The sequence below is a fragment of the Perognathus longimembris genome, chromosome 1 (assembly GCF_023159225.1).
Source record: "Perognathus longimembris pacificus isolate PPM17 chromosome 1, ASM2315922v1, whole genome shotgun sequence".
Taxonomy (NCBI): domain Eukaryota; kingdom Metazoa; phylum Chordata; class Mammalia; order Rodentia; family Heteromyidae; genus Perognathus; species Perognathus longimembris.
Genome location: NC_063161.1, coordinates 108,164,291 through 108,177,302, shown reverse-complemented (window position 1 = coordinate 108,177,302; position 13,012 = coordinate 108,164,291). Strand labels below are relative to the sequence as shown.

At 38.0% G+C, this 13,012-nt stretch overlaps 2 protein-coding genes across 5 annotated transcripts in view; one reads left to right on the top strand and one right to left on the bottom strand.

Moving 5' to 3' along the window:
• LOC125350356 (centromere protein P) overlaps window positions 1-13,012 on the top strand; it is a 196,499-nt gene that overhangs the window by 117,606 nt on the left and 65,881 nt on the right. The window lies entirely within an intron of this gene.
• The window catches only part of Ecm2 (extracellular matrix protein 2), a 30,732-nt gene continuing 25,814 nt past the window's right edge, over window positions 8,095-13,012 (bottom strand). For all 4 annotated transcript variants that reach the window (XM_048344156.1, XM_048344217.1, XM_048344287.1 and 1 more), the window contains 3 exons: window positions 12,007-12,146; window positions 10,544-10,870; window positions 8,095-8,347 (listed from right to left, as the gene is read on the bottom strand). In XM_048344156.1, coding sequence (XP_048200113.1) covers window positions 8,179-8,347; window positions 10,544-10,870; window positions 12,007-12,146 — 636 coding nt within the window. In that variant the 3' untranslated portion in view covers window positions 8,095-8,178. The remainder of the gene's footprint in view (window positions 8,348-10,543; window positions 10,871-12,006; window positions 12,147-13,012) is intronic.

The following is a 13,012-nucleotide window of genomic DNA, read 5'->3' as shown; positions in this document are numbered from 1 at the left end:
TGTTGCAGGGTCACAGAGTTGAATTCACTTGTCATCTTACTTGACTGTGAAAACTGAATTACTGCCCCAGATGGTCCTGTTGTATAGATTTAGTTGAATTTATAGATAATAAAGGACTTACACAATTTAAGTTTTTATATTATATGGGTATCAGATTAGTTAATATCTCAAAAGTCAATTTTTATTGAGAAGTCAGTACAAGTAATAGTTTTGTTTTAAGTAAATTTCTCAGCTTTTTTCCACTAAGAGGACCTGAAAACAGCAAGTACATGTAGCTTCCAAATCTGTGTTTCTAAATAATGTTTCTCCTACAGGAAGAAATGAGTGCTTTTTGAAGAAATGGCCAGTAACAGATTTGTGAAACTTGATTAAGTTTTGAACCTCACACACTACAGCATAGGACATTATTGGAACATCTGAGATCTGAATATGGATAGTATATTATCCTGAATCATTGTTAGATTTCTTGGATTTTTGTAGCATGTAAGTGATAATTATCTCAAGATTATAAGCAAATGCCTTTGTTCTTACATTAGCCATGCTGAAGTATTACACTAATTGTTGTGTACAATATACATTCAAATCATCCAGAATTATCCCTCATGGATGGATGGCCAGATAGATAGAGTTGTAGATGGAAGTAACAGATGGATTGATAGATACAGATTTAAATATAGTACAGATTCTGTATATAGATGGATAGATTGATGTGAATATGGAAGGGGAGACAGATAAAAGAGATGTACAAAGCATTAATTGGTGAGTATAGGTGTGAGGTATAGAAATGCACATTATTATATTACCATTTAAAATTTTGTGTAGCCTTGAAAATGTTACTAAATAAATGGAATAAATGCTAAAAAATGAGGCAAATAATAAGACAATCTTAATTTTAGTTTTTTAATTTGTCCTTTTGTTAGCAAAATATTTTTGGGTAAAATTTATGTTAATTCAGATGTTACCCTGGACAGAGATTCCTAACTTGGACACACAAATCCTTGCAGGAGTTTTTAGAATTTTTTAAATAAATTTTTGGATACATGAAGTGTTTTATATGCATGGTTTTCTACAGAGAAGGGTCCATTGTAGATTTTATCATATTGTCAAAAGGAATCCATCCTTCAAATAGTTAAGAACTACTGCCCTAAAATATATAATTTTTCTTTTCTTCTGAGTGTTGCGACCTAATGGCATTAATCTTCAATTGTTCGTATATCAATGTGGTACCTATGAGTTTAACTTCTAGTTTTGCAGAACAGACAAACCTTTAGCAGATCCCCAATAAAAAAATATTTTCTTGTATCAGCTGATAGTTTAATGTAACTTTACTTGCCCACAGGGATTCTGTTACTTAGAAACAAACTAGAACATTTTAATAACATGAAGTATTCCTTTCCTTTTCCAAACTAATACTCAGTGTAATCACATGTTACTTTTAATACAATCATGCTTTCCCTGGTGTGGGGTTCACATTCTTCACATTTTATGCAAAGGAAAAAATCAGCTAGTGTTTAAGTTTTTATTTTATCCACTTACATGTACAAAGGAAATATAATTTCACAGAAAAGAATAGATTCTCCAAGATCTACTTGTTCACAAAGCAACAGCATGTGACAAACTGAATTCTAGCAATGCTTACCATTGTAAATGTTCTTGTACAGCATGTGGAAGCAAAGGCATGTGAGTAATATGCAGAAGTTTTTCTTGAAGCATATAGAATCAAACGTACATTACACAGACTTATACCGTTTGTAGTAGAAGTCTTTTACAAATGCCTGTGGTTCTCTTGGGGTAGATTCAAATGGAGCTGATAAACATAGAACCAGAAAATGAAATAGAAAAGAGGCAAACTTGTTAGGGGAAACCCCTACATGAAATCTGCTCCTGTATCCAAGGATAAAAAGGCCTAGACTCATCAGTGCACTGTCCTGTTGGAAACACTCAGAGAGAAATCAGGCTTATTGATCAAATGCTTTTCTAGTTTGGCTAGCTGTTTTAAGTAATGTGAAGTTTTTTCCCTTGTTAGGTATTACAGGTAATCACAGTGAGTCATAGCTTACAGATCAATTTTATTTCCTATCATTCTTGTTTTCTAAACCTATAATGAGAAGTAGTTTAGGCTCTAACTTCCAGCTTTCTTACCCACTGGACTCACTCATCCTGGATACTAGTCAGGGCTGATCTGCACTTAGGTTCATGTTGTTCTTTGCCATGGACATGAGCATACATCATGACACCTTAGAAATGTGGTTGATCAGGGGGCTGGGAATATGGCCTAGTGGCAAGTGTGCTCGCCTCATATACATGAAGCCCTAGGTTCGATTCCACAGCACCACATATATAGAAAGAAAGAAAAGAAAACAACAGCCAGAAGTGGCCCTATGGCTCAGGTGGCAGAGTGCTAGCCTTGAACAAAAAGAAGCCAGGAACAGTGCTTAGGCCCTGAGTTCAAGGCCCAGGACTGGCCAAAAAAAAAAAAGAAATGTAGTTGATCAGATTTGAGTTTTGTTGTTAACCCGTCTTCTCCTGAGGAGAGTCATGGTTTATTGAGCTACCAGCATAGCCACTGGATCCTTGCTGGTTGCAAATCTCAAGGCTTTTAACTTTCTGGCCCTGTACAGAGCAGAGTGCTGAGCAGTCCTGCTGGTACTAGGGCCGCTCCTTTCTCCACTATGCTTCACACCAGTCTAAGGAACCTTTAAGTAATTACCACCAAATTTAAAGGCCTGAAATCTTAAGTTACCAATTGCATGAATGTAGACATTGATAGCCACTCATTTATACCTGTCCTGTGCCTGGCACTTTCTCACATCATTACCTCATTTAATCTTCCATCAGCCATAGGACATACATGTTTTCCAATTTTGTGTGTGAGGAAACTGGAACCCAGAGCCCAGGTTATTTGGGAAGGTCCCTTGCCAATACTGATTCCAATTCAGTGTCATGCTAATCATTGTTACTTTAAACTACAAGACATGAAATCTCTACATTCACAAACACTTGGGGTCAAGGGTCTCTGATAGTCTTCTGGTATTAGAGCTGGTTATAAATGTCTTGTAATGGGTACTTCAAAAATTTTTGAATTTTGGATTGATGAATGATCTGGCTTGTTATTTAACTAATTGGAGAGAAGTAATTCATTCATTTCTTCGTTTGTAAACACTTCTTTTTTTTTTTTTTTTTTTGCCAGTCCTAGGCCTTGGACTCAGGGCCTGAGCACTGTCCCTGGCTTCTTCCCGCTCAAGGCTAGCACTCTGCCACCTGAGCCACAGCGCCGCTTCTGACCGTTTTCTGTATATGTGGTGCTGGGGAATCGAACCTAGGGCCTCGTGTATCCGAGGCAGGCACTCTTGCCACTAGGCCATATCCCCAGCCCTGTAAACACTTCTAATGAGGAAACTTTCCACTCTTTCTCTAATTAAGAGGAAGGGGTGGAATTGATTTCATACAGGGTTTTACCCCACCCTTGGACGTTTCACTTAAACAGCAGAATTTGAGTATTCCAATAACATAGTTTCTTTGGAACATAGTAATTCATGGTATATTTAAATGATGGCCTTGGAAGGATGTAGTCAATGTTGCCATAATACAGAACAACCAGATTGATTACTAAGTATAACCAACTGTCAAAGCATGATTTGTTTAAAACATAAGCTTTTTCTGATGTCTATTCAGGAAATACAAGATAAATTATTCCTAATTCTATGACTTGAGTAAATCTTTTTCCATTTGCTTTCTTATTTTTGTTCTGAAAATCCTTAAAATTTGCAGATTAATTTCTGTTCTTTCTTAGGTTGAGTATTCATATTAGTTTTGAACAACACATGAGCATAGTTTGCATTGTGGACTAAAGAAACAAAATTCTTCATTCAGTAGCCAGTTTAGCACTTACTTTGCATAGGATGCAAGGGTCAAAGAAAGGAATTCTCATTTCTCCAAATTTTTATGATCTCTTTTGAGAAAAAACAATTGTCTCTACCCAGTTATTGTACAAAAGCAACATGCAACAAAATAATACTTAAGTAGTAATATTAGATATTCAGTTAAGCCTATAAACTCAGACTGTCCTGAAGTAGCAGCACAGATATCAAGTACATGGGAGGCTTTCTGAGGATCGACTTTAGGTGTGGCTCCTTCTATGACTGGATGCTGGCTCTGGGAAGTCAGAGACTATGGTGAACTTGGCTTTTCTCTCTTGAAATAATGGTCAGTACCCTTTTATTCACAAGCCCCTTCAGGCATGTGTCCTTGTCCCGCGTGTTTGTTTCCAAACCTGTGTCCTTCTGTTTTTCTGTCTTCTGTTTTCTGACCTGTAGCCACATGTAGGTTCATCACTACCTTTTTTTTTTTCTTCTAATAGTCTTGTGGCTTGAACTCAGGACCTAGGTGCTGTCCCTGAGTTTTATTGCTCAAGGATAGTGCTCCACCACTTGAGCCACTTCCAGCTTTTTTTGGTAGTTAACTGGAGGTAAGAGTCTAACAGACTTTCATGCCCGGGGTGGCTTTGAACCACAGTCCCTAGGTGTGAGCCACCAGCACCTCAACTCACTATTACCTTTTGCAGGTGACCTCTTTTTATCAACTTATCAGCAGCATTATGTGACTAGATCAGTTGCACTCCCTGGTCACTTCTTTGTGTACTTCTTATCTGGTCAGATGACTACTCACTAAATTCCTTTTGGTGTCTTCTTTTCATCCATGCTATATGAGTTCCCACTTAGCTACTACTCTTCCTGGATTTTTGTAGTGAATGGCTTTCATTTCCTTACATCATTGTTTTTTGATATGTTCTCTTATGCTAATGGCATACTTTGCATTTCATGAAGTTTGTCTCTTCCTTGTATAGCAAGCCTTCCACTCATTCCTCCAATAGTCAGCGCAGACCTAAGTTATGCTTATTTTTTCTTGTCTCCTCAGCTTATTCTACCTCTGGACCCACCTCAGACCTATTGATATTTTCTTCTCTGAACTATGTGTGTATTTTATGAATTAGTGTTAATTATAGCCTGTTTTCTTTATTGCTCTCCATCTAAATTTATCAATTCAAGGGAACCAGTTTTGCCTACAGTACAGTGCTTAATAGTAGAATTACGAGTAGTAAACATTTGGGTTTAGCCAGCTGCTGGTAGCTCATGCTGATAATCTTAGCTGGGAGACTGAGATCTGAGGATCACTGTTTGAAGCCAGGAAAGCCCAGGAGATTCTTATCTCCAACTAACCACCAAAAATCATGAATGTGAAGCTGTGGTTTAAGTGGTAAAGTGATAGCCTTGAGCAAAAAAGAAGCTCAGGGATGGCTCTGAGTTCTAGCACTAGGACCAGCACAAAAAAGGGGGGGGGGGGTGGTGTTAGCCAAATACCTATTTGTGGCTTACATTTTCATATATTTACCAAGACTAGTGTAATCTTAAAACAAGCATTATCATGACTAACACTTCCAAGTAGATTCAAAGGTTTATATTACACGTTATTTAAAAGTTACTGGAATAACTATGAGTGAATGATTTTCCTGCCCTGACAAACCCTAGAACTGTCATGCTGACCACAAAACACTGCATACACAAGTTTTCAACCTTGAGTGGTTTGCTTTTTTTCCATTTTCATTAAAGCAGTCATCTTTCCCCAGCTACTCTCCCTTCCTTGTACTGGTACTTTGAACCAAGAGTAGATAGTTGCCTCTCCCCCAGACTTGGAGAGGAAGTTCTGATTATCTTCTACCTCTGTGTTGGCAATACTTGTCACATCCCATGCGCTGTGCTTTTAGCTGAGCATCAGCTGCCAAGATTTTGGGCCTTTATCAGGAAATACTTTCAGATTCTTCAGATGAAAACCAAAGAGTTGTTATACAATAGAAAAGCAACACAGACTTAAGAGTCAGCAGATGTAGGCTAAATCCCAAATCAGCCACATACTTCAAATCACTCTCGTGTGTCACCTGCGCTTGCTGAACCCAGAGCCACCATCTCCCTGCTCCATTTGGAGCTCTGTAAGCTCTGCAGATACTGTGTCCCTCCTTACAGAAGGAGGGCTGGAGGACTGTGGGCTAGAGAGATCTGCTGGGTTATATAGTGGAGCTAGGGAAAGGAGAAGGAAGACTCTGTGCTCTTCATGGTATGTCATTTAGATTGTATCTACACCACTGATTTTCAGAAGAAAGAAGAGGAGAGCTTGGGGAATCAAGCCCTTCTATTGAGAGCACTGCTGCTTAGTCTGGAAGGAGAGATGCTCATTTCTCCAATGACATGGAACCTTCAACGAACCTTGAATAAAAACCACTTATTTGTCCCAGATATTATACTTTACAATTAAATCATGAATCTCAGCAAAATAACTGCATAATTAATCAGTTTTTAGGGAACAAGACAATCCTGGTGTAATTATTTCTTCATAACCTCAAGCTATGTATGTCTTTCACTTTATCATTTCTTAGGGATTTTTTAAAAATATTCATATACATAATCTAAATATCAATATCAAAATAGAGCTAGTATCTCTGTACATGTATGTAAAAATGAGACCAAGCTGTCAACATTTTCTGACCATGGCTAAGCAAGAACTTTCCTAGTGTACATATATGTTAGTATTTACAACATATTTATGAAGCCAAATTGAACATCTGTTAAAGCGTATCATAAAGAATGTTCGATATAAGGACATTTATTACTATTTTTATGAAATTAAAATATCCCATTCAGAACATGATGAAATTTCCATCCTGGAAATGGCTGTTTTGTTTTGTCCTGGGGCTTTGACTCAGGGCCTGAGCACTATCCCTGACTTCTCTTTGCTCAAGACTAGCATTCTACCACTTGAGCCACAGCACCACTTCTGGCTTTTTCTGTTTATGTGGTACTAAGGAATCAAACCCAGGGCTTCATGCATGCTAGGCAACCACTCTACCATTAAGCCACATTCCCCCACCCTACTTTCCATAATTATTTTGATTTTGCATGAAGAATTGGATTTTAAAACATTCAGGTTTGATTTAGTTTTGTTTTTGGCTGTGCTGGAGTTTGAACTCAGAGACATGTGCTTACTAGACAGATGCACTACCACTTCACACCACCTATCCTTTGCTTTTGTTATCTTTCAAAAAGAATTTCATGCTCAGGCTTGCCTATTTATGCTCCCTTTGTAGCTGGGATATCAAGCACGTACTACCACACCCAGCTTTTATCAGTTGAGGTAGAATCTTAGAACACTGCCTCTGTTGGCCTCAAACACTGATCCTCTCAATCTTATCCTCTTGAGTAGGTAGAATTACAGGATGAGGCAGGCATTATCCCCAGCTTAAAATACCGTTTTTTAACTTAAGATTGAATTAATAGAAGTCTCAAAAACAGTAAATTTTGTGTCCCCTTCTGCTAACTTCATTTAATGTTAACAATGTACATAACTCACAGTGGCATGATTTAAACTAACAAGATAGCATTATAATCCTATTTTAACCATATGTAATTTATGGAAGGAATTAAACCTAACTCAATACTGAGGTATACTTATACTAGTAATTACAATATAGGGTTTTGTAGGAAATGAATAAAATATAATAGCACAATAAACAATACTTGATAAATTCTACCTGGTCTTTTTTCCCGTCAGAAACCCTTTGGTCTTGAACCATCACATGCATAATTTTTTTTTTTGGTTGGTTTTGGGGCTTGAACTCTGGGCCTAGACACTGTCCCTGAGCTCTTCAGCTCAAAGCTAATGCTCTACCTCTTGAGCCAGAGCTCCACTTCTGGTTTTCTGGTGGTTAATTGGAGATCAGAGTTTCATGGACCTTCTTGCCTGGGCTAGCTTTGAATTGCAAACCTCAGATCTTAGCCTCCTGAATAGCTAGGATTACAGGTGTGAGCAACTGGCCTCCGGCCCACATGCGTTGTTGTTTTTTTAAATCAGCTAATAGCAAGAGTCAGATAGAATTTGTTTTGTTCAAATTTCTCTTGATCTAACTCAGAATGATGATGGGAAATGGGGGATTTCACACTTCAACTGAAACTCCTAGAAGACTACACCTTTTCTGTGTTTTTTCATTTATTCATCTGTGGATTAACATTATAAGCAAGTTGACTAGCACCATAACACTAAGTATAACATGAAGATTATGTCTTTTATTAGTGACATGCTACTAAAATATATGAGCAAAATTTATAAATGGCAAAAGAAAATTTTGTATCACTTGATTTTTTGTGGTCTAAGAACAATACTTGAATATGATCTTATGCATAAGAATGCATAGGATGATATTTCTCTAGTTTTGATATAATTGTTTTCAAGATGAAGATGTCCCAGAGTTGAATCCTCATCTTCTTGAACATTGCAAATTTCTTCTGGAAGAATATGCCTGGAGAAAAATAGACATGAAAATCACTAATGATCCAAGAAATAAGTTACTTTTAAGATTTAAGAGTTTACTTTTCTTTTTTTGTTTTTGGTGCTAGTACTGGCTTAAATTCAGTGCCTGTGCACCAGTCTCAGATATTTTGCTCAAGGCTGGTTCTCTACCACTTGAGGCACAGCTCTACTTCCAGTTGATTGGAAATAGGAGTCTCTGAGACTTTCCTGCCAGGGCCGGCTTCAAACCTTGATTATCAGATTTCAGATTCATGAGTAGCTAGGATTGCAGGCATGAGCCACTGGTGCCTGGATACTTTTGTTTTAAAATATGCTTTTACTCATAAAATAATTGAATACTCTTCTTATATCCTTGGTCTTGAACCATAACATAAATTTTTTTTAAGGATTTCAAGCAATACCAGCTAATAGCAAAAGTCAGACCAATTACAAAGAACATTTTGTTCTGGCTCCCCCTGGTCTAGCTCAGTATGAACAATGCTAGAACAAATTCCAGCTATATCAAAGATGTAAATGTGAAAATAGAAACTATAGATGCACACAAATGCATGGTCACAGTCTGCAAGTGGGGGAAATCTTGTGATTTGAAAACCAGAAGGCACAAGTTTGGTGATTCATGTCTGTAATCATATCTGCTCAGGAAAACTGGTTTGAAGCTAGGCCCAGGGAAAATGCTAAGACCCCAGTCTAAACAAACAAGTTGTATGTGATACTTTACATATGTAATCTTAGCTAGCTGAAAGTACAGGTTTCTCAGGCCAACAAGTGTCTCAGGTTAATCTTCCAGTCACTCATGCTGTCTAGGCAGAACAGAACAAACACAAAATATGCCCCCCCAAAAATGAAAATTGTGACTCAATATAGTTTATTCAGAATTTTGCTTCCATAAAAATCTACAGGCACTGGTGGCTCACGTCTGTAATCCTAGCTGTTCAGGAGGCTGAGATCTGAGTATTGCAGTTCAAAGCCAACACGGGTAGGAAAGTCTGTGAGACTCTTATCTCCAGCTAACTACCAGAAAACTGGAGTGGCACTGTGGTTCAACTGGTAGAGCACTAGCCTTGAGGTGAAGAGCTAAGGGACATCATTCCAGGCCCAGAGTTCAAGCCCCATGCCTGACCCCAAAAAAAAGTCAGGCTGGGAATATGGGTTAGTGGTAGAGTGCTTGCCTTGTATACATGAAGCTCTGGGTTCAATTCCTCAGCACAACATATATAGAAAAAGCCAGAAGTGGTGCTGTGGCTCAAGTGGTAGAGTACTAGCCTTGAGCAAAAAGAAGCCAGGGACAGGCCCTGAGTTCAGGCCCCAAAACTGGCAAAAAAAAAAAAAAAAAGTCTAGATAGAAGCAAGTTTAATTTTTGCATAAAGAATAACCATCTGGGGCTGGGAATATGGCCTGGTGGTAAAGTGCTCGCCTCATATACATGAAGCCCTTGGTTCGATTCCTCGGCACCACATATATAGAAAAAGCCAGAAGTGGCGCTGTGGCTCAAGTGGCAGAGTGCTAGCCTTGAGCAAAAAGAAGCCAGGGACAGTGCTCAGGCCCTGAGTCTACACCCCAGGACTGGCAAAAAACAAAACAAACAAAAGAAATGTACTACCTTATGTATATAACTGTAACCCCTCTGTACAAAACCTTGACAATAAAAAAAATTAAAAAAAAGAATAACCATCTGATCTGCAAGTAAGTTTATTTAAAATTACTTATGTAGGTGAGAGTAGTACTTAGTCTGTTATCAATGTGCAGCCTTATTTGAACCTGTCTCCAAGGTACTAAGTACTATGTAATAATACTCAACAGTAACTATTAAAATACTGTCAACATATTTTAAAAACATGATTATGAATTTTCATGTACCTGTGATCCTAACTCAACAATTATTAATAATTAATCCCAACTCGTTAGGGCTCTTTTTTTTTCTTTCTTTTTGGTGGTTGTAGGGCTTGAACTGAGGGCCTGGCCACTGCCTCTGAGCCTCTTTGTGCTCAAGGCTAGTGTTCTACCCCTTGAGCCACAGCTCCATCTCAGCCTCTTGAGTAGCTAGGATTACAGGTGTGATCCACCAACACCAGGGATGCCCTTTTGTTCCCCTCAAAATAAATCCTGGAGTTCATGCCATGGTTGTTTTATCATACTTTTACTCAACCACAACTTAAATTCATCCTTGAAAGAACCAAAATTTACCGTATCCTATTGTTGTTCAGCCTCAGAAAATGTAGTGCTTTCATTTCTTGTATCCCAGGTGGTACAGATTTTAAATCATTGTGGTCCAGAAATAACTCTCTCAGAGAATGATAGGCCCCATAGAATGAGACTCTGTCCACACCATCATCAGAAAGTCTGTTAAATGACAGGTACAAGTATTCTAGGCCTGGTTTCATATGGCCAAATACATATCCAGGGATCCGTTCAATCTGGTTCCCCACAAGTACAAGGTGCACCAATGACTTGGGTAGGTAGGAGGGGACATGGTATAGCTTGTTATAGGAGAGGTCAATGGATTCTAGGTTTCTGTAACAACAACAACAAAAAGTTAACAGGGTAGAGACCTCAGGAAAATAACACTAGCAGCTCTAAATTTTGACAAGGCCAGCTGGTCTATGTTCCTATGTACCTATGTTCCTATGTTCCTATGTTCCTATGTACCAGTTTGTGGTGATAATTCTAAATAGGAACTTGTTTATTGCTAGCTTGAACCTATCTGGCTCCAAAGCTCATGTAAAGATCCATCCTGCCTCCCAATTACAAGTGTCCAACAAAGGGGCACAGTGGAGTCCATGGGAGAAATCTCAGATCCTTGGAATAAAATGGGGAGCAAAGGAATTTTTGGTTTGTGCTAGTTTTGTTTTCTTTTCCTCTGTATTTTCATTCCACATTTGTTTTGATGATCTGGTACACCTGGGACTTGGAATAGGACAGAGTGATGGAAGGTCTAGGGAATGTGATGAACTTCTGTCTTCTTTCTGGAATTTCCCCTGAGTCTTCTAGAGCATCTACTTATCCCTATTCACCAGGTAAAGACTCATACTCACAGGGGCCTCAGTATCCTCCAGTTGGCTCTGAAGACTTCTTTCATCTCTCTTTATCACACTTCTAACATATCCAAAGTTGTGTTATACTCAGGAAATGTCGTGCCTGTCACACAGGATTTGTTTTTGGCTCTATTGGACTTAATGCCAGGCCTCACCTCTGACTTCCTCCCCTTTAGTGAGGACTGCAGCAAGGGAGCTCACTCCCATCAAAGAACATTTGTTAATGTATTAGTGAGAGTTAAGATAGATAAATAATTTGGACAAAAGAAGGTGGAGTAGGATTGAGGGACAAGCCTAGTCTTTGGAGCCTGGTGTTTCTACCTAATATGGGTTAGATAAAAGGATAGCATTTATCTTCCTAGTTATTTATGTGCAGGGGATTATTCTAGTTAAGCCCTTGACAACTTGTGAGATAAGAAGAGCTGGGCTGGCATTTGAAATATGGTCAGATCTCAGATCTTGCTAGCTCAACACTTGACATACATGGCAGGGTATCCATTAGGCAGTAGCAATCCTAAATCCAGTTACATAATGAGCAGTTTGGAAACTTTACAAAGTAGCTCAGTTTGAAGAAAGATAGGATGCTAAGAAAGTTAAATGGTAACATATACTTACTCTTGATTTATCCAGGCTAAAGGAGCAATCCTATTTTCTTCTATTTTATTGTAACGTAGTACAATCACATTGATCTTTCTGGTATGATTGAAACAAATTTCATCTATTTCTTCAATTTGGTTATTTTCTAGGTATAATTCCTATTGAGAGAAAAGACTATTATTTTTCTTCTTTTTGTGTTCAGTAATATATTCAATTTCAGAGACTAAAATTTTAATGTAGAACATTTGAGAATACATTATGGGTAGAGTATTATCAAAGTCTTACTGTTTTTTAAAGTGAGTGCATACTTTTTTTATATTGTCAAATTTTATAACTAGTAAAAGAAAAAGTACTGTCATCCTGATTATGAAGTTAATTATGTTTAATTTTTAGCCATAATTTTTACAAGATACATTAATGCCACATATTTATATAAATCTTTCTAGTTTGTAAAGTTTACTCAGGTAAATGCTCCCTTTTGGATTTAAAAAGCCTAGGAAGCAAGAAGGCCTCTTAGTGAAGGGCCTAGAAGGACCACAATGCCTGCGCAAGGCACTGGGGCTGTTACATCAGGCGCTCATCCTAGCTGACTCATACCTCCAGGCCAGCATTCCCAGAATTCTAAGAGACCTATAAATTTTTAGGCTGATGTTTTCACTCTTACAAGTTAGTTACGTTTGTTAAGAGATTTAATTTACGATCGGAATTAAATTTACTAAAACTGCTGGTACACACAAGATGATGCTAAGTGAAATGAACTCCACATTATAGAAACAAGTGGTATATCATTGTTGTAATTATTTTCAACATGCCATGTGAAACAGTACCCTTTTTTTTTCTCTTGTATTCCCTTTCCATGGTTTTACCCCTGCTATCACTGTATCTGATCTCTGGATACTATATATACGTGTATTAGGACTAGGAAAGGGAAAGGGAACACCAAAATCAAGAGACAACGGATAAAAAGACAAACCATTCCAAAAGCAATACTTACAAAACCATTTGGTGTAAACCAACTGTGTAA